Source organism: Egretta garzetta, unplaced genomic scaffold, assembly GCF_000687185.1.
Source record: "Egretta garzetta isolate BGI_Z169 unplaced genomic scaffold, ASM68718v1 scaffold584, whole genome shotgun sequence".
NCBI lineage: Eukaryota > Metazoa > Chordata > Aves > Pelecaniformes > Ardeidae > Egretta > Egretta garzetta.
Window position 1 is genome coordinate 1,348,774 of NW_009259529.1, and position 22,649 is coordinate 1,371,422.

Here is a 22,649-nt window from a genome sequence, read left to right on the forward strand (position 1 = left end):
TTAATATATTAAGCAAGGCATTTTCTAACTTTTCTAAAATCAAAAGTTATGATAAGCACTGCAGTTACGGACTTTGAAGTTCATATATATATGGCATATCTGGCAGCTGGTCATTTCATCATTCCTGGCTTAAATTTCTCTGAATGTTCCTGCCTGATGTTTTATGTATAGATATGTATCTGCGGCCCTTAATGTTGCAGGAACATAGTGTAGCACAAACCCAAGCAATGGCTGGGATGAGTGGTCATTGGTAGCACCAGAGATGTTGTATCTTAAGTAAGGGCACTGTTGTTAAGCCTTACACTGTCACAGACTGTCATAAATGTGGTATCTGAAGCAATCATATGGCAGAACATTTTCACAAAACCTTTGTAGCTGATTAGGTATATTTGTTGGAAAAAAAAACCCTGCATAATCATAAGTGGCATATTGTATTGCAGGGCATCCTTGGCTCAGGATTTGCATTAAAAGTGCAGGAACAGCATCGTCAGAAACACTTTGAGAAAAGAAGGAATCCAGCTGCCAGTCTAATTCAGGTAAATATGAAACCAGTGAAAAGATAACAGTAGGTGATTTAAAGTACGTATTCGAGCAAGTTTGATTTTTTCAATTTGGAAAGTTCTGTGGAAATAACAGTTAATAAATTGGTTAGTTCCATGAAATAAGTTTGTTCAGTGATTGCTATGTGTTGCCATAGTTGTGTATATAGCATTTCTATGAACAGTTTTTGAGTTCTTCTATCCATGCTGAAGGAACCAAGTCAAGGATGTCAACTGCATGCCTGCACTAGGTAAATTACTTAGAAAAATAGAATTGATCCCTAGACAACCCAACTGACAGCACAGCACTCTTGCCTATATTAAGCTACTTTTCATCTACTACAGGGTTTAGAGTGCTCCAATGAGTTATATACTTGGTGAAAATGAAAAGTGTCCTGCCCAGAGAATTGCTTTCACTATTAGTCAGTTCAAAAGCTGGAAATGTAGGTGCTAGCAATTCCAAAACGTCTGAAATTGTCTGGAGTGGTTTCAGCTCCATTATTGGCATGATGGTGCAGATCAATTATTTAGAAGGATTTTTTAAGCAAAAGTGGCTTGTATGATATTTGTAAAACAGCTATTTTGCATGGGTTTTTTCCTTAATTTACAATCCCAGTTAAACACAAGAAAATCCTCTCAAGAATGATTTTGCACCAAGTTTTACGTTACTTGATGCACTGGAAAAAAAAAAGGGCGGGGGGAGGATAAACTTCTAGTGTCCTGGTTTATTTTCTTGGGATGCCAAGTGTTTTACGTGTGCCACTTATGCTGTTTTTCTAATTCTGAAATAATAAATCCAAATAAAGAAGCTGAGCATGAATATACTAGAGTTCCATGATGATTTCAGGACAGATGCCAGGCTGCCTTTGAAGCATTCTTAATTAATAAAGCATTATTAAGTTAATAAATGTTTTCCATTATTACCATTCAATGATTATTAAATACTTAATATTTGAGATGTAATATTTATTAGAATAATTAACAAATATAAATCCACTCCTTTTGTGTCTATTGTACTGTAGTGTCTGGAATATTTTCTAACACATATATTCTCATCTACTTTTTCCAAGTTCGGTTGCCAGAGGAAACACACAATAGATTTAGGGTTTGGATGTAGCTCTTATTGTTATTGTATGACAGTCCAACCAAAATATTAGTAAGACAGCATGCTAAATAGATTAGGAGTAGCTAGCTGATTGATTTCAGAAAGTGACTGAATGAGCAAAAACATTGTGAAAGGAAGACATCTGTGATGGGATCCTAATGATGAAGGTTGTTCAGTATTTACATGTTCAGTTTCATGTTCAGCATTTTCAGTGATATGGAAATTAATATAACATTGCTGATGGAGAGATTTGCCAATGGCAGAAGGCCTGGCAGAATGGTAAAGATGAGGGCAGGCACACGGGAATGAACCCAAGAATGATCTCTGTGACTTTATCCAAATGGCTTACTATACCAAATACAAAGCTTGATCTAGAAACAATGAATTCAGACAAGAGGACCCTGTCCTAATATTAGTGACTCTGGAATGGATTTGACCAAGGATTAGAAACACAGAGGAGAAACTGTGAGGAAGAAGGGCCAAGAGCTTCATACAAGTTCTCTGTATGTTACTCCAGCTTGATTATTACAGTCCTTAGTTACCAAAAAGGTACCAAGTAGGAGAAGGCTAATCTTCACTCCATATGGTGATGCTGGTACTAACATGCTACACAACAACTCAGCATCTACAGTTTGTAGATGAGACTGGAAAATTGGAGAAAGCAAAGAAATCATTGGAAAAAATTAGTCCAGGACTCAAGAAAATTTAATATTCATAAATGCAGGATGTGTCTGAACTTCATAGCATTGTCTACAGTAATGGTGCCTGGGCTTTTTTAAATTGTCTGTTGTGGATATTGATAATGAACTACCATGGAAATTAGTGTGCTTTAGTTTATCAGGATAATGTCTATTTTCTAAACAGTTACTCTGCAGAATTAGTCTGTGCTAACTCCTCTGTTGCCATAGATATACTGTCTGCTACAGCCTTTACCTGACTTAAAGACAGATAAGGTATCACTATAGAAAAATGGAATGTTTCATAGCAACATACTTTTCTTAATATGTTTAATTTTTATGAAATATTCATTGTGAATATTACTTGAACATAAAAGTCCAGAGAGGAAGTACTGGACACTACAGGACTATTTAATGTAGCAGACAGAAACATAAAAAATATCTCTGGCTATAAGCCAAGACCAAATAGTTTCAAATCAAAAATAATGCAGAGACTTTTGACAATGAGAGTGATGAACCAGTGGAACAATTCACAAAGCGAGTGACAGGTTCTCCATCTGTAGATGAAGACTAGATGTATTTCTGGGAGATAGGCAGTAGGAAAACATGTGGCATTAGACTCCGTACAAGAACGCCTGGATGACATTTAATGGTTGACAATATACAGGAAGTGCAGATACTCAGCTGGTACGAATGAATATAGTCATGCTGACATGAGGGAAGCTGTTTCAGTTTGTAAACCTGAGGATCTGTCTTACTATCTACATGCAGTTATAAATCTAAACAGTGAATACATTTTCAATGCTTTGCTTTGGTCATTCAGCTTTGAAATTATTTATTTCGTTTTTAAACATTTAGCAGTGTTTGAAACCACAGAGAATACTTCACTTTTCTTCTAAATACTTTTTGTCTGGTTTTCATTATCATTTACAAAATGTATTATGACACTTTCTTTACCTCACACTGCAAGTTTGTGTGGGTGTCCCCTATGGACTTGTCACAAATAAATCACTGCGATGTTCTTTTGAGCACCTTTATGTGTTGAACATCTTCTGGTGCTTCCACAAAGCCAGTAACTCTTACTTTACTATTTAAAGTGTGCTGTGATTCACAGAAGTTTTAGTAGGTTTTTACTGGTATTTCCTTAATCAACCCAGTAGAGCACATCCCAATCTGAGCAAAATCCCCTCTCTCCGTATTCAGTGTGGTGGCACTGTCACTTCATGTTCTTGGTTCCTTTGTGCTTTTTTATTGTTTCCCCATACCAGGCTTCTTGGCGGTTTTATTCTACCGACGCCAGCCGAACAAACCTGACAGCCACCTGGCGATATTATGAAAGTATTCTTCCTCCCCTCAGGCATGTATCAGTGCTATGAATGATAAAAGAAAGCCATGACTTGTATTGGTTACTAATCTGCTTTTCAATTTTTTGTTTCATCCCCTGCTCCCTCTTGCCTTGTTTTTTCTTTTTTACCATATATCCTGCACGTAGTGTGTATGGCGTAGTTATGCGGCTGATGAGAAATCGGTTTCCATTGCTACCTGGAAGCCTCATTTGAAGGCCTTGCATACCTGCAGCCCTACAAAGTAGGTACAAATATGGCAGCTGGTGCTGTTCTTGATGTCTGTTCAAGCTTATAGAGAATTACTATTTGTCTGTTTCGTCTTGTTTCGTCTTCTTAAGTCCTCTCATTAAAAATTTCTACTAACAAAGCATATCAATATTACCTAGGAGCCTAGGGCAGTGGGACGAACACAAATCATTGCCATTTATCTGGGTGCAGACATTAGAAACATTTTCTTCAAACCCTACTCATGTATCGAGGTTAATGTTTCACCCAGTTCCAAATGATCTCTAAGGAGGAAAATACTAAGTTTAATGCAGAGCTTGTTCCCGGATTTAGTGGTACTTCTATGCCTGTGCCTCTGTATAAGGCTATAGCTACAGACCTACCTCTGTGAGGGAGGAGAGCCTCGTGGTATTCGGCAGTTGAAGGCACCGGGGAATTTGCTCCTTTTTGTCATAGCTTCTGGTATATTCAGTATTTCCTTGGGGCAAATTATATCCTCAGTTATACGCATAGTCAGTGGAAGATGACTAAAAAGACTTGGTGTCACAGTTTGGCAGACAGGAAATATTTGACGTCCTAGTTTGGGTGAGAATTCACAGAGCACTGGCAGCCCAAGGCTCTTCAATAATTCAGTAAAAGATTCACCAGAAGGTAGGAAGTTGACTGTTTCAATGCAGGCCGCAAATCAGGAAATAAAAGATACTTGATAAAGATCAAGAAGGAGAGCGCTAAGAGCCTTATGGGAAAGCTCTGATAAGCATCCTAACTGTTGTTATTGCAGACAGCGCAAGAGAATTAGTGGTTTCTCTCAAAGCTGGGTGATGAACATCCACATGACAGTAAAAAGGTAATCGTGTGCCAAAAAGCTCAGCCAAAAAAGAGGTTTGGCTGGATACCCAAAGCTGATCTTTGAATTTCAAAGAGTTCACAAGAACAGAGCCATAAGTAATCCATTACCATAACTGTAATTCCAAAATGCTCCAAAATAAAAGGAGCTTTTCGATTAAATGTTACATGGAATATTGATTTTTGACATACACAAACAGGTTGAAGGCACCATTGGTATAAATGGATGGATATAAAATTACACAGCTGTATCCCACCTAAAACATTCTAAAATATGACTGTCCCTCAAAAGTGCATCTACTTGTTATTTTAAATAAGCATATTGCTGTGCTATCCTAAAATTAAACCTTTTTATTTACCAGAGATAACTTTACCTAATAAGAGCCTACAGCTTTCTGTTATATGTGTGTCAGCAATGCATTTTACCTAAGTGCTTTGCCAACTCAGTCTGCAGTGGTATGTACTAAGCATGTCATGCATGTGTTAAAACAACTGAAAAGTTTCTTTTTCAGAAGCATTGTAGTTATGAGTCTTGCTTGAATGTTTTTGTGGTTGCAATGTAATGTGTGTGTGTTGTACACTAATTAACATATCCATTTATGTTTATCATATATCTAACATCATCTGTAACTAAGTGATGTGATTACTATCTGCATAACAAGCATGTTTTTCCCTCCCACTCCCTGACCTGAAGAAAAGAACAAGGGGAAGCTTCTAGCAGGTTTGTAGTTTCTTTTATTTCTTTTATCTGTGAAATTGATGCTTCTTAATGGCTTTTAGATTTTGCAGGCTCTGTACAGTAGGTTCAATGAACTGTAACTGTTAACCGATAAGAATCACAAATTGCATTTTTTTAAACTCCTATCAATTGGCTAATGCTGCTGAAATTTGCTTCTTTGTCCCAGTTTTTGTAGGTAAAAACTAGGCAATTTTTTACTTGTTAGCTTTGAGGGGGAGCTCTGTTCAAACAGTGGCAGAGTAGCGAGGGGAGCAGCCTCCCCAGACCAAGCTCCTGGGCAAGGATGTGGCCCCCGGCTTCTGCCATGAAATCGATGTTCCAGGTTTCCAGGAATCACAGTGGAAGCTACAGGCAGGTGGTTGAATTTGGCTTTGTGAACCAGCCCACCAGCCCACTGTCACGGAGGGAGAACCCCCCCAGTGGTGCTGGCTGGCTGTCACCTCGGCAAGGGTCTGCGCTGCCCTGCAGCAGCATCCTCATGGTTTCCTCAGTGCCATGTCTCCATGTTTTCCCAACCTTTTCCTGCCGCCCCCTCCTAAAGAACATTCTGGGACACGGCAGGTGGGGGGAAGGCACCACAGCAGTGGCTCAGCTCCTCCCGGCTGCACGGTTTGCACTCTCGCATGGCCCCGTTCAGGCGGAGGACGCAGCCTGGCACCTCTCCTTAAATAAGGAGACTTCCACCCAGACTGGATGCTGGCCGAGGGCCGGCTGCCGGCAGCATGCAGAGCAGGCCTTGGCAGGGCTATCCTCCTGGGAGATATAAAACCCTGGAGATGCACAGTCCCTAAGGCACTAAGTGGAAATGCTGCTCTTTGCCGTACTTATAGCTCAAATCCTTAGGGACAGGAAAGGACTCCGTGGCTGCAAGAGAAATTACACCACCTCCAAAACTCATTAGGGATAGGAGTCAGCAGGCGTTTGGAGCCAGCACTGCAGCATCAGCAGGATCAGAGAATAGTGGAGTTTACCTCCGAGCAGAAAACAATGAAAAGCCAAGGAAAAAAAGCATTGGTGACACATCAAACCCTGAAATACATCCACCCCCGAGTTGTACCGTGGTTCACAAACTCTTCTGGGTTATTCAGTCAAGGGTGGAAAGTCTTCACATCAATTATCCATGTCCCGTTCCACTTCCCAGATTGCTCCTCTGATGCCTGACTCCATGCTTTTCCCCGATGTGCACATAATTGCTGTTAGCATCGCAGTAACTCAAGGGGCCTGGGTTTGCTCTGGGATGTCCCTCGAGAACCTGCTCCATCAGTTCTGTGACTTTTCATATACGCTACCTCCATAGGCTTGCTAGCAACATATTGATCTCATTAAATTATTACAAGCCCGATCAAAACTTTTTGCACTCGCCAGCCATATTTCCTATTCCTTTAACAGCAACATTTAAGATTGATTTCAGCTTTTTTAAAGGTGAGACTGAAGTTGGCAGTAAATGAGTACGTACCTCCAAAACAGTGATTTGTGCAGAGGGGAGAGGTTATTCCCAGTTGTACCTGCGAGAACTTAAAGAGACAAATTTACTTCCAATAAGTAGAAGCTAGATGCAAAAAAAAACCACCCAGCTGTCAAAATTATATTACATGCTCCATGTTAGTGATAACTGTTGCGATTTTAATAGTAGTCAGTGATATAGCCAGATTTTTTCACTTTATTTTCACTGAATGGAAGGTGTTTGTCCCTTTTGAAACTCTTAACTAATGTGTGCACTGCTGCAAATTAGGGTAGGTATAAAAATGAACTAGTCAACTCCTGAGGTCCCGGTCTGTGGTAAAAACCCTACAGACCACTCAGTGCCTTTTTAAAAAAGGTGTGTTTTGTTGGTGGCTGTTTGTCGTTCTTATGCTGATATACTGCTGTATGTTTGTATCACTTAAAATACATGTGGTGTATGTGGTCGTTTGTGGTAAAAATGTAAATGCAAACTGCTGCAATGTACTTCAAGATAACTGTCCTCGACTATTTAACTTCTTTCTTACTGCGATGCTGAGTGACTTGCATGGGATGCTATGTGAACTAAGTAAGCTGCTTCTTGTTTCACTCTTTAAATGAAGATGTGTTTGCACAAGTAGTGCATTGGATTGCTCTCTGAATATGCTCTTTGCTCTGTACGCCATTCTAATAACAGTGGAGAAAAACTGTTGTTACTTTAGGTAAAAGTTAACTATCTTCTTTCCTACCACAATGACTTTTGTATTTACAGAAATGAATTCTTGCGTTTTGTCATGTATAGACCTACAGTCTTTCATTAGGTAACTGAATGTTGCTGTGCATTTGAGTTGAGAGAGCTGTGCTTATGGGGCTGTAGCTTCACACCTATTTTAAGAAAACTATCTATGTTGTATTTCTCAAAATATTATACACAAGTATTCTAATTAATCATTTATCAAAAGTAATGGCAGACAACCTCTCTGGTGTATCCATGCTGTAAATGAGATACTTATATAAATCAGTTCTAGAGTTCTGCAAGTCATTTAAAAAGCCTTTATGTTAAATTCTCCATATCTACAAATGCACACACTGAATGCAAATTACATTTATTTCTGTTCAGTTATACAATGTGGCTGAAATTCTTCCTGTGCGGAAAACTGACTGATGAATCGTACAACATCCTGAGAGTACAAGCAGTCTGAAGCTGTGTGTAGGACATGCACTGGGTGTCTGCAAAGAGTGAATGTCACCCATCCAGTGCCGTAACTAGTGAGCCTGAATATGAATCCCCTATTCAGACAACTCTCTCTGGTGCAATAAGGAGGAGTTTTACCAGTATAGAAGCTTGGGCGAAAAACTCATCCCTGCTCTGAGGGAAACAAATTGTACTCTGGAATTCTCTCTGCCTCCTATATCATACCTGTTTCTAAAAATAGATTTAACGTAAACTCTCTGCATGCACCAGTGATGCAGAATCTAACTTGAGGTGGAAAGCCTAACCCCTTACCTAGCAGTGGAATGCTTAGTAACACGGTCCTCTATCTCCCCTCACTCCTAGTAAGCTTTGTAGTAATAAACAGAAGCTCTTCAGGATGTACACCCCTCGGAAACATAGGTATTCAGCATCCTGCCTATTCACATGATGTTTGAGAATGCCAACTAACATCAGGTGCATGATTCATTTACTTCCCCTCCTTAGCGCTTTAAAGTTCCTTACTTCTCCAGAAGAGGTTTCTTGATTTTTTTTTCTTTTTTTTTAAGTGCTTGTGATTCCCCTCGTTGCTTGTTGCCTGCAATGACTTTAAGACAATGGCAATAATACCAATTCTTTAAATCTCATCTGGTCAGACTATCGCAGTGTGCAGCACGCCGCAGTTTGCCAAAGCCCGGTTCTCCTTCTCTGCCTGAGACTTGAACGTTTGGAATGCATTACCCTGCAGAGATCTAAACCAGGGGTTGAATATTTGGGTAAAGACATTTCCCCAGGTCCAAGAGGATTTTTATAACCATGGCAGTTGAGTTCTCCATCTAATAATTAGCGGGGAATATTAAGCTATAAGACACTAGGCAATACCAACAGTCAAAATGTGCAATTGTTATTGAGAAGAATCCCCTTGGACACAGCCCAGTGAAGCTGTGCTTGCACCCTGTATGGGGAGGTAGAGGGATGCATGTGAAATCAACCATCTGCTTCAGCTGAATTCTGTGGAAATTGTGTCTCTTACCAAAAATGGTAACTCCTAGATGGATGGATCTTACGGGAAGAAAACCTTGATTTATAACTAAAGCTTATTACATTTTTTTTTCTTACTTTTAAAAAATAATTTAAAAGGCAATAGACATACAAACTGGTGATAGAAAATAGAGATAAAAAAAAGTTTCTCTTCATCCGGAAACTGTTTTGAAAACGGAAAAAATGCAAAAAACCCCTGAACTTAATTTATTTTTTTCTGTTTGACAATTGAAGTTTAAGACATTATGTCCCTGAAATTCTTGTTATTACTCATCGAAGGTATGAGATATAACACTACATTTCTTGGGTTCATGCTCCTAGCATGAGACTGGTGGAGAAGTCTTGAACGTTTGAACTTCAGGCCTCGCTGTACCACCCATTGCATTTGCATTTGTTCACTTTAGTTTAATTTCAGTAAAGTCATCTGTAGGCTTGGTAAGAATCAGCATCTGTATTTCTTGGAAGTTAACTGCTGAAGATTGGCATGTACGTTTGCTTGCTGTTGGTTGTCATGGGTGATAATTTTTGTCAGTTTTAGCTTCTGTCTCAGCTCGAGATCCAAAGCATTCTCCCTCACCCTCAGGCCCTCCAGTTACTTCTGATTCATTGCAATTTCTTCCTATACCCGCTTTCACCAGCCAGCTCAGTATGAAAGGCTGAAAAGCAAATTGTAAACTGTGACTAGTAGCAAGCAGTAGTGCTTCAGGTCTGAGGCTGAAGAAGGGTAGAAGACAAACTTGACCAGAAATGCAGGAAGGGAGGCAGGGAAATAGGAGAGCTGTACTGGGATGCAAAGAGATGCTCAGTTAACCAAAAAGCATAGTAAGATGGTCCATGGAAGACAGACAGAGCTGTGAGTACAGGAGAGAAAAGCAAAGCTTTGCAGGCATTTATCAATTAAAACAAAATCTTTTCAAGTCTAGTCATTTGGTCCAGCAGAGAAGTGTTTGTTCCCCCTGCAGTGAAGCTACAGTGACCTCTAGTGTTCCTTCATAAATCAAAATTGGAAAAGACAGCATTTTAAAAAGAAAAAAGAACTAGAAAGTCCTTTGCTATCCCAGGGAAGTGAACAGCTCATGCATGTATTGGCAGGAAGAATAAGCAGTAAGATCCTACAACTGACCTTCCAGAAGGCAAACAAATAGAGAAAAGTCACTTACTTTTTTTCCCCAGGTGCCAGTTGTAATTGATCTCCACTAAAAGATGCTTCAAAGCTTCAGTGTTATCGATATGAATACATCCCGCAACTTGCAACCTGCAAGAATAGGTCCAAAGAGATTACCATTGCCAGGGAAGATTGCAATAGGAAGCAAATATGTATATAAACCAACTGGGATAAATTATCAGTCACGTAAGGTACAAGAAATGATGGACAGACACACATCTGAAGGAATGCAGAGATGACTGGAGAAAGCTGTGGTTCTCTCAGATCCTGGTCATTTAGGTCTGATTCAGGAACTTGTGCAATTTCATTTTCCTGATTCTTTCTCATGGTTTTTGCCTTTTGGACCAAGGTTCAACTTGAGGCTTGGGAGTACTTACCAGGATATGTGAATTTCCAATGGCCATCAACAGGTTTACATTAATTCAAGGGATTTCCTTTGGATATCTTGTAAAAAGAGAGGAGAAAGGGGGAGAGACAAAAATATAATAGGCTAGGTCCTGGAAGCAGTGGAGGATTTTTAGCACAGCGCTTGGACAGTGCTAATCCAACCATCATTAAATCAGAGTAAAGGGCCCTAAAGGCTTCAGTGGCCACTGACTCAAGTGCAGAATGCCCAAGGATGCTTGAAAGGGTGTAAGATTATCGCCACTCTGCATCTCTAACACTTTCTCCACCACTACTGCAACAGAAAATCAAGAGCCAGGAACTATATAACCTATAAAGAAAGGGACTTTCACTGAGGGAAAAAGACTAGTCAGGATGCCCCCAAAATGCTCTGATTCAGTTATTCCTTCATGATCCATTGTTTATCATATCTACACAAGCCCCATGGCAGGAGGCTCCCAAGGACAGCAGCTTTCTTCTCCCAAGCATGAATGCTCCACTGCTGCAAGTCACACGATTTATGCCTACGCTGAGCACGACCCAGTGACTTCAGGAACATTTCCCACCAGTCTCAAAATAGGAACAGGGATCCAAGAAGCGAAGAATTGCTACAACCAGTGTCATTGGAGAAAGCCTCAAGATGCAAAATAGAGTTTCTAAACCATGCTTCCTTCAGGGGCTGCGTTTCTCTTCACAATGCAGCATCCTCTGCATGGACACTTGGCATGCCATTACATTGCCATTGCTACAAAGCACTGTTGTTTTTTTAAAGTATGAAGTCTGCATTTTGAATTAATATTTTCATTCTCAGTGTTGCACTTTTGAAAAATGTGTCTAGTACAGATGAAGTGTCTACTGTTCCTTTCACCATTGCCTCATTGCTTTGATTTGGAGAACTAAAGATATTCAGGTTAAGTAGCTATTGTGTACCATTCAGCTTTTATAAATGAAATAGCCATGTGTACAAATAAATTAAAGGCAGCCATTGCTTTCATTAGTATAAATTAATTGATGGAACAACACGTGCTTTTTTCATTTTTTTGTTTTGGAGTTAATGAGATTATAAAAAATATGGTCCATATTGATATTTTTTATAGCTATTTCATCAATTTTCCTTTCATTTTAATTAGTGCAACAGGAAGAGAGCTGTACAGGAGCTTTTTTATTCTAAGATTTGTCAACAACAATATAATTTGATTTCATGCTTCCATAGCAAATACAATTTGAGCCATAAAAGGAGTCAAAAAAAGCACAGGAGACACATGCCTAGGAACAATACCTATAACAAGAAGTCCATTTTGCTCATGCTGTATAGTATGACAATGCAATAATGTGGTTAGTCAATATTTTACAGCTTATATTTTCATTAAATTGTACAATGCAAAAGATTCCTGAGCTTAAATGTAATTCAGTCTTGAAATGTCATTTTTATTGAAAATTTTAGACCTCACTTTTCTTGCAAATAATAGGTTCTGCGGGTCTTTTGTATTCCATATGCAATAGCAGACAGTACTGCAGGTGTGGGTAACAATTTGCAATGGAAATAGATAACATTTCCAGCACCATCATGTGTTTATTTCAACAATTGCTTACTTTGGGCAAGGGAAGAAAGGGATTACATTCAGAAATTATAGGAAAGGTATTCTTTCAATGGTTCAACATGCCATATAGAAATACATTTATCTAATAATCTTTCTATTGATGTGCTCACTTTTTAGCATTCTTGAAAATTATCTCATTATAAGCTTCCTAGCATGTGCTTTGCCTGCTACAAGCTGCATCCTTTCTGCTCTCAGTGATGTTTGTAGTCAGAATGAAATGCTATGCTCTGCTATGCTACGCATGGAAAAAGATATCTGATTATCTCAACATTTCACAGCCACAGAAGTTTATAACTACATTCCGTTTCTTGTAATTACATATTAACAGTATGTTTTCAGAGTGCAGTGGGTTAAACATCTAAGAACCACATAGTCCATGTTAGCATTAGCTAATTAGCTGCAGAATTAATTTCTGTTGAAAACAACTTATGGGTATATTGAAGTTAAATGCAAAGACTTTGAGAGCACTAGGAAGTCTCTTGACTTCAAATACAATTATAATCTGCAGGTAGACAGCCTTTGCTATAGGTGTTTTAAAAGCACCCTCAAAGCCTATGCTAGGGCAGTAAGACTGCAAGGTCCAGTAACACCATACCATGAGCAGCTCCCATTGCTCTCATCATCTCCCCCCTTGCAAGAACAGGACCACTGGTCAAGACGACCTTTCCCTTGTACAGGCGATTGAACTTAACCTGGTAGATAAAACAAGGCTTCCAAACCTTGGTATCAGACTGCCTTTCTGTTTCCCCTTTGTGCCTTCTGCTAGAGGAAGAGACAAACAAAAGCAAAAAAGTTAAATAATGAAGAAGTATAGGCAGATAGTCAGGATGACCACAGGATGTTCAGCAGATATGTTTGGGCATGAGCAAAGGTAATTTAAGCACTGGGAAGTAGAAAATCCACATATCCCACATTTAGCTGACTGGAGGGGATGGTTAGCAGCACAGGAGGGAAAAAAATCAGCTTACAATTGGCCAACTATAAGACCACGGGGCCACCATTGATCCAGCACACAGTCATGACCTTGGCTGGGTTCTAGTACCTGTCCTAAAGCATCTGCCCAATACCACCCATGGGTAGTCAGCTCCCAGCTTAATCTCCAGCAATGACATCAGTGAGCACACAGTGTATCATTATGTTTCCATTAATCAGTCATCATGCTGTTTCTTAGATGTTTTGTTAATTTTGGTTTCATCTTGTCCAAGCAAGTGCTGTAACAAGGAATTCTGGATATGAGCGATCACTAACAATGCATATGAAAAGATGGAATTGCCACATTTTGAAAAAGCATGAGTGTACTAACAGTATTTTTGCCTGCTTAAAAAAAAAAGCAACACTACATGGCATGCAGTAATAATAGAATACATTTTGTTCTTGTTTATCTGAAGAGATGGGCAGAAATGCACTGAGCTGGGCTGACTAAGATGAAAATAAACCTATTTAAAAGTCAAGGAATAAAAAAAAAATCTTAGAGATTAATTTGTAACAATTGGGTGAAATTTGTTTCTCTTTTTTAATTTTAATTTCCTTTACGAGGTTATTCCGTACTGTAAAATCGAAATCGACTGCCATTGATAATGCCTCTATCAAAAAACAATTACATCAAATCAGTTTCATTCCCAAATGAAATATATTCAATGAAAATAAAAGTGTGTAAGAAACAGGTTCATACAATTGAGAATTTTTAGAAATTATTTCCTAGTATCATACGATAGAAGAAAAAAAGAGTGGAGGACCTGTGAAATAAAATACATTTCTCTTCTTCACAGTCAAAAGCTAAGTTTTAAGGAGCGGGTCCGGATGGCCAGCCCACGAGGTCAAAGTATAAAGAACAGGCAGTCTTCAGTTGGAGATCGCCGGTCACCAAGTGCTGACATTGCCACCGAGGGCAGCCCAACCAAAGTCCAGAAGAGCTGGAGCTTCAACGACCGAACCCGCTTCAGGCCCTCGCTGCGGCTGAAGAGCTCGCAGCCCAAACCCGTGGTCGATGGTAGGAGTTTTTCATGCCTCATTTGCCATTGTGCGCTGCTGCCAGCCTGCTCATGTTCTCGCACACCTGCACTGGGAATGCAACCCGGTATTTGGAAAGCAGAAAGAGTTGTTGTGTCGGGGCAGAGATTCTAGAAAGCTTCAAAGAGTGTGCCGACAGGATTTTTTTTTTTTTAATAAGAAACCTTGTGTCAGTGGGGCATAGGGAGGAAATGGTGGGAAAAGGGGTAACTATGGAAAATTGCAGGTGGACTAAATGCATCCCACGGGTTTGGCTGCAGCAGCTCTGCCGTCGCAACCCCTCTCCCACTGCTGGGCACAGCTGCTGCCCAAACCTGCTGCCTCTTGATGGTGGTTAACTCCAGACCTTACTTTGGTAAGAGTCCTAAAAATGACTCCTGCTGATGCCATGCACTGGGACTGAATTTTGTGTGTTTTCAAAGTCGTAACAAGTTTCTATTTAAGATGTCTGAAGTAGCAAGCTGACATCCCAAGGAAAAGGTTGGTCTTTTATTCTGTGGAGAAGCAACTGAATATTGCAGAGCATGCCAATGAACAGTACTTTCAAATGGCTTTGATATGGGAACATTTGAATACTTTAATGTAGAGCGTGACACTATAATATGTTATGAAATTACAGCAGATAGAAAATTAATAAATTATATTAATTAATATATCTTCTCTTTTGGAGAGCTATGACACCTTATGTAATGACAGTAGGCTCTGCCCTTAAGAGGTCTTATTTAGTTTTTCTCTTATTAGGTTAATAGCAAGAACAACATTAAGAAAAATGTAATGCATGTCTCATACACCAAATTATATTATGCATCTATCCTACCACAGAGTGAAAAAAGCCCTTCTGATGAGTTTGCATAGCTTAAAATCAATTAATTTTTATTTTGTAGTAATTTGTAGCAAATCAATAGAACCTCTGCTGAAAATGTTGGACCAACCTCCACACTTGATGAGACTGGTGAAAATTTGGAATTAGTGCCTTGATATCAGAGGCATTTCAATGGATGCAATTTGACACATACAAAGTGTATTTTGGCCCATTACCTTTTTGCAGTAAAGGGAAACTTCAGATAGTTTCCCTGTTCTGCAGTGTAGAACAGCTGATGCTGCGCTGGCTGAGCCTTTGCCAGCCAAGAGCACAGCTTGCACGGCACTGGCCCCCCAGGCAGAGGAGCTCGCCGAGGAGCTGGGAGATGCCCACTTACCTCCACGGGGAGTACAACCACCTGCGGCTGAGTGATGCACTATGGGGTGCTTTAAGTTGTGCAGGGTTGTATCGGGTTTGGTAAGGCAGGTGGCTTTAGCAAACAAAACCAGTTATTGCTTTATGTATTGCTTTCTAGAGGGTATTTTAGATGTAGGAAGGACTCCTAACACGTGAAGAAGTGGTTCTTTGTGAGAATGGCTGGCTGACCCCACAGCAGGCAGGAACGCTGCCTCCCCACGGGAATGGATGCTGCCCCTCTCCACTCTTCGTTCACCATCTAAGGTCCTCTCTGGCATAAACTAGCCAGTTTCAGGCAAAGATCTTCAACTGCAAAAGCCTGCCAAAACAGAGACAGTGACGCCCCTAAGCAGGGCAAATGGAGGCTGGTGAGAGCAGCCTCCCGACAGGCAGGAGCCCAGAGCAGCGGAGGAGCCCGACCCCTGTAAGGGATGGGTCCTGCACCAAAAGGTGCACTCACGCAGCTCCGGGGGTACCGCTACCCCAGTGGATTTGGATTTGGGTTTCCCCATTCACTTCTTTCCCAACTTACAAGCATTTTGTTCTTTCTTGTGGGACTCCCAGGTAGAAAATAAGAGAAACAAACTGATGGGCTACAACAGGAGGCAGTGACCCTGACTGCATGAGAAAGGTACAACGTAAATCATTTGATCCAAGTAAACAGATATAACTTTAAACCCTTTCTATGATGGCAATTACGCACATTACATCCAACAATTGTGGTAAAACTAATTAAACAGAAGTGCAATTTTGGTGTCTGCTTCCTTTTTAAGAGCACATATTATCACAGACATGTAGGCTGCAAAATACCCATTGAACTGAAATGCCCCATCCCTCAGCTGAGGACATCCTACGCAACGCATCTCTTCAGGAAAAGCCTGGGTAAATAAACATTTCCTGGAGGGCAAACAAGACAAACCAACAGTGTTTGCTAAGGTCATTGTTCCAGGCTAGCCCTCCCCCATGGAGACCTCTCAGATGCACAAATCCTGAATTTGGCTGCGATACAGTGAGCTACTGGGGTGTACCAGCCACCAGGCTGCTATAGAGGTTGCTCCCTGCTCCTTGCTCCATCCTGGGGCCTGAGCCCTGGCTCAAGTCCCACAGCAGCGGTGGCACAGGGGCTGTGTGATGCTGGCCTGGGTCTCACACTGACATGAAGCTGGGATGAGGCCACTTGCTCCACAGTGGGAAGTGAGAAATACTACCTGAGTGTGTTTGAAGCTACCCTGTCTAAATTTAGGCTTCCTATGTAATCACTTCTATAGCAAGAGTATCTCCCCCAAACCACACCAGAAGTGATTTCACAGGTTAAACCCCCATAACTCACACTGCACCTGGAAGTGACCTAAGAAGCGAGTCATTTGTTGAGCATGCTCCCGGGGTTTCAGTGGCTCACTTCTGCTCCAGCCCCACAGCCTGCACCTCGCTCAAGCACCCATTTAGTTTTTCATGAGCCCGTTTGTCACAGAAACATTTCCTCAGTGCGTCCTCTATTTTGTCCTGTACGTATTGTCACTAATAGCAATGATCTGCACAAGAAAATGGTCTTCCCTCTTACTGTCTCCCTTTCAAGGAAAAGGTGGCATAAACGGCACCTTGGGTTTTTCTGTAGATAAAAGATAGTAACAACAACAGTGCCTTTATTGCTGTGTGTAAACCCTTGAAGATCTTCCCGCTCCTCAGGGCAAGCACAGCCTGTTTCCTTGGCAGCATAAGCTTTCCACCCTTATGAACTGGGGCCAACAGATATGACCAATTTCTCATCCGTGGCAGGAGGAACAGCTTCCATTGTGTCCAGATTTTAGGTAAATGCCAAGTTTCCACTCTGGGACCCAGTCCAGCTACTTCTAGGACTGGTATCATCAGAGAGGTGTCCAGTGTGCTCACTGCTGAGAGGCAGCTCCCTCCTACCTTCCCCAGTCCATTGCAGGAAAAGTCTGGCGCTATCAACCCTGATATTTTTTTTTTTTGGTGTATTACCAATTTCATATTTTGATATGCTTTCTTCATTTGAAAGCTCAATGAAAAGGATATGGAGATTATGCATTTAGTTTAGACTATCTTGCATGTCAGCGTCCTCCATTTTCCTTCTTGAGGCATTCTCCTGCCAAAGGATTAACTAGTTTGGTGTGCTGATATTCCAGCCAAATTAGAAGCCACCTCTTTCTGGATGAAAGTCTGGGCACAAAACAATAACCTTGAAAATCTGGTCTTTCTGGTGATTCTTACATCTCCATAGCATGTTTGGGGGGAGAAGAAATGACACTTGCAATAGATCTTTCTGACAGAGACAACGCAGCACTGGGTACACAGTCCAGTGTCGAAATTTTGTATCAGTGATCTAATGAAAAAATAATAACCCCTCACTATGAAATTCCCCTTCCAAAAGAAAAGACTTTCATGTTTGCTTGATTTTTCCTTAACTGTATGGGTTTTGGCGTTGTAAATGTTCTTCCATTAGTGCAGGCAGAGGAAGAACTACCTCATTGTGAAGGTCAGGTGCACTGAACTCTGTGCAAAAATAAAGCAAAGAAGCAAATATGTAAGTAGAGGGTTCAGAAAGGAAGAAAAATTATTAGCGTAGGAGGATGATCTAAGGCAGACAGTCAACGTAGTGACTTTGCAGGGCTGACTGAGTTCTGATGAAGGACGTGGTTGGCAACTGGGCCAAAATGATCAGGAAGAGACTGCTGGAAAAACTAAATGTCAGCAATTAGAAACTGGCCTGTAAAGGGAGGTTTCTGACCCAGACAGGAGCTTATGGAGGCAGCTAAGAGGATAACATGATTGACAATGTAGTAGCCTTGCTCTTCAGCTACCCAGTAACAAAAGCTTCCCTGCTGCATACTAAAACCACAGGAAGAGGTTTTCTTGGCAGTAAGCAAAACGCTTATGCTGGCCACAGGTATCTCCCAAAAGGTTTTTGGTGTAGCAGCCTCAGAACAGTATGACCAAAACTGTTGCACGAATGGCTGTTTTTTATGGGTAGCAACAGTCCTCTGAAACTGCCTATAAACCATTTATTGCTATTGCCAAAGTGGGCCTAGCAATGGCAGCAATTATTCCAGCTACATATGTGTATTTGCAAGTGGAATCCAACCCTGAGAGAGCTTTGGTGGCTGGAGAGAGCTTTGGTGGCATGGGTGCCGACACTCTAGAGCGTTTAACAACAGCACAGGGGAGAGAAGTTGAAAACCAAGATTTGTGTAATCTGATTTAAAATACATGCCCAGTCTCTGGTGAAATGTAGCTCACAACTGCCAGAACTCTTGTTGAAGACGAGACCCTGCACAAATTAATGAACATGCCAGGTTGCTGTATTTCCAATCCCTGTTATCGGTTTAAAAGGGAATTATCAGGACCAAGCAGATCAAAGGGAAATCTTAACCACTCAGTAATGGTAAACAGTAAAGTTTTACAAAGTGCACACTTAAAAGGACACAAGAATCATATAGGGTTGTGCAAGACCCTCCCCCGAAGGGATGCCAGGTCATATGGGCGAAGGTCCTACCTGGCCTCAGAGCCACACGCAGCCACCACCACACCCACACACCAAGTGAGCCAGGAGCCACCTCTGGCCCCGAAGCCTCCTCATGCAGTATGGTTTGTGTCCCTGTACCAAAACCAGGGAAACAGCAGCCAAACTGCCCATGGGGAATGGCCCCCGGCACATGAGAAACAGCCACAGCTGAAGCAATGAGCGGACATTATGTTGTGCATGCAGTTCTCAATGAGGGACAAAAATGCCCTATTAGACTTGGTTTCTACCACACCATGCTTCTAAGCCTCTGCATGAGTTATTGTGCCTTTACTGTAAACTAGAGACATTGTATAGCTTTTTGAATAAAACATCAAAAGCGTTCGGCACTGGAGATATTACAAACATATTTCATTTGATTAATTAAAAAGAACTTTCTAAGGAACTATTTGATTTCTTGCACCATCCCTGAACATTATATGCTCACACGACCTCTAGCCTTTCATTCCCTACAGAGTACTTGCACCAAATCCTCAGGGTAGAGTATATTATAATAACCATGGAAAGAATGCAATTGTGCATTTCAGCCCCCATGCCCTCAGTTACTACCATGTAATTTATGTATTGCAAAAATGACAGGTTTTCCTTTCAGTAGCACAAATATCTTGACCTTGTATAAGGTTCACTTGATGTGGCAAAGGTCCTTAGTTTGGTTTCTTTTACATCTCAGTTAGCTTAAATTTGCTGATTCAAAATGAAGCTGGTCAATTTGTGTAACACCGGCATGATGGGTCTAAATGACATTTTATTAGCAATATATCAATTTGTGCTAGACAGGAGATTGATTTTCTTGTGACTGTTTAACTCGATGATAGAGCTGTCATTTATTACTCTTGTCACTGTAATTAATTAGGAAGATCTTATAAAAATAATCTGGCATTCTGATCTAAGCTCCAAGTCATTTTTTTCATTTTGTGTAAATAAGTACAGGCTTTTGTGTAAATAAGTACAGGGTTTGAGGCATTATTTTCCTTTATTCCAACCAAGGTCCTGGCCACGCTAGTCCGTAATTTAGTCTCTCTCCTTATGAAACATCTTGAGGAACCAGCTGTGCACCATTGCTCACTGGACTGAGTGCTTACTTGGTGGTCACAGGTGAATGATTAGCAAGCTCAGCTCCAGGAGGGACAGCAGCAGACCACCAAACAGACGTATGATTTGTATGGATTTCAGATAACCTCGTCTGCAGTGAAGGGTAAACAAATGAGTTAAGTCGTCATTTTGAGAGGATGCTCATAAAATCTTCCCAACCACCATGTAACCCACTTGCCCCAAATCTGAAACATTTGAGGAATGTTTTTGTTTTTAGAAAAAGTTGTTGGAGAAATCCTCTATAGCTTTCTAAAATGCAGGATCTCTCCTGTGGCTACCTGAATCTAAAGCTGCAGTCCTCCTCTCTCCCTTTGCCTGCAGCTACCACCTCCTTCAAACAACAGGACCTGGAAATCTCCCAGGGTGTAGGACCTCCGTAGGCCTTATGGAATATCAGACATCATATCAACTGATGTGTGCTACAAGGTCTTGCAAAGAGGCAGGCAATTAGGCATGACATGTAGCTCATTAGTCCACAGTTCTTGATCTTATCATATAGATCTGCAATTTCTTTTACAGTTTTCTCTTTCCGTAAGCGGTGTATATAAAATAACAGAGACATCTGTATCTAAAAATACACTAAAATCATACATTTAGAGTCACCTAGCACTTTTCTTTCTTACTCGTCTCATATGGCCGTCTAAAATCGCTGGCTAATATGCCACTATTTATAATAAGCTCAGCCATTTTAACTGCGCAATTACTGCGCGCGTAATGAATTGTTTTTAGAAAGTCTCCTGGTTATCCATATCATCACTCAAAATGAAAGGGAGTCCTTTTTAATTAAGTAGTGGGAGCTGCTCCATGAAATATTGCCAGTGCAGAAAATTTTTGAGAAGTTAAATAATAACTAAATATAATTGAGGGTTGTTAGCAGGGAATGCTAGAATTTTAGATATTTGGGACTTGCCTGCATTATATGATAACTGATATAAATTAGGTTTCTGACCTTAAAAAACTGTACTTACAAAGAAAAGAGACTAGATAATTATACTCAGAAATGTAAAAAGCTTTCCACCATCCCTATCCTCCATTTTGGCCAAATCTGAGATTTTTTTAGAAACGCTTTCACATATTAAATGTTGTTAGGGATCTTCTTTATAATATTCTGCTTCATACTGCACTGCAGCTACCAAATACCAGTTGTGGTGTTCTCTTCTCTTCCCCATCAAGAAAGCTTTCCCTTTTTCAGGAGAAAGGCGAGGGAGAGTGGCACGGGCTGTGGATGCAGCACTACTGCATAGGTACTGCCCGCAGGGTAGAGGCTCAGGTGGCGCAGAAGGGAAAGGGGTCTCCTACAAGCTCGTGCAGAAGTGCTCCTCCTTCCAGGAGGCACCTTCCTTTCCTGGGAAACTGCTTTCCAGCGTGGAAATGGCAACCATTTCATAAAAGCTCCCTGTAAACAATGTTTTCAGAGGTTGTCATCCTTATTCCCTCTTTCTTAATTTTACCACTTGAATACTGTTGTGCACTACCAGGGATTTTTACATCGTTTGATACACAAATATTAAGCTTGTCCTGCCTCCTTCCTTCTTTCATGATTAGAAGAAAGCCCTTTTTTTTTTTCCAGGGATCAAGGAAATAAATGCATGATTCACTCCCTTGGGCCTCCTTTTCCTGGCCTCTGCTCTGGAAAGCATGTAAACACGGGCTGCTGCCTTTCCCCCTTTGGGGGAGCTTTGGGTGTTCTTATCATTAAGCATGCAATTAAGTTCCATCCCAATTAGCGTTGCTTTTTTCAGTTGATTTTTCCTATGGAGCTTAGCAAGCAATCACGGTGAAACAATTTATGTGAACTCTTTACTGAAAGAGAGTCAGCTTGTTGATGGTTTAAAGCGAAGGAAAATTTGAAAGAAAATCACTTCTAGGGAGGGCATTTGTATTCATGGTTCAACAAACAGGAAAATAATGAGAGATTGTGAGGAGGTGCAAAGTTTCATGAAACAAATTTCAACAAAGGCACTAGGCTGAGACATTATAATTTGATAAAGGGAAATTGCATGAGTTGTATGAACATAAACCATGAAGGTGTTTGTACTCAGAATGATTTTTGAGGGAAAAACGTAACTGAGACTTTGTGCAACATTCTGTGCATTATGACATTTGTGGAAATACTATAAAATACATACAGGATATCTCCATTTTTTAGAGAATATAGGCTAAATCCCTAACTTCCCACAGCAGATGCTCAGGGTGAAGAAAGGTGCTTCAAAGGCAGTGTAAAGATGAGTGAAATGCACCCAACTTATGTGCATCCTAGGCATTACTTACAGCAGCTCAACAAGGGCTGCTACATGGCTTTCCAAAGGGGTTGAAAGAACAGAATAATGAGAGCATTAAGCTGCCAGCATTGCTTCTGGAACAAGAGGGGTCACCTGAGCTCAGCAGCCGTCTCACAGTAAGGCAGTTAGGAGTCTGACGCTAAAGCGGCTGCCCGGGCACCCCTGCTGCAGCAGACCTACCCATCCACGCCTCCCACAGGGCTGC

General features: G+C 40.9%; 1 protein-coding gene across 1 annotated transcript in view; it reads left to right on the forward strand.

Annotated features, from left to right (window-relative positions):
• Positions 1-22,649, forward strand: part of KCNQ5 (potassium voltage-gated channel subfamily Q member 5) — a 209,304-nt gene that overhangs the window by 170,291 nt on the left and 16,364 nt on the right. Inside the window, exons 8-12 of the mRNA XM_035893092.1 lie at positions 441-536; positions 3,814-3,908; positions 5,433-5,459; positions 8,476-8,532; positions 14,070-14,290. Of these exons, the coding sequence (XP_035748985.1) occupies positions 441-536; positions 3,814-3,908; positions 5,433-5,459; positions 8,476-8,532; positions 14,070-14,290 (496 nt within the window). The remainder of the gene's footprint in view (positions 1-440; positions 537-3,813; positions 3,909-5,432; positions 5,460-8,475; positions 8,533-14,069; positions 14,291-22,649) is intronic.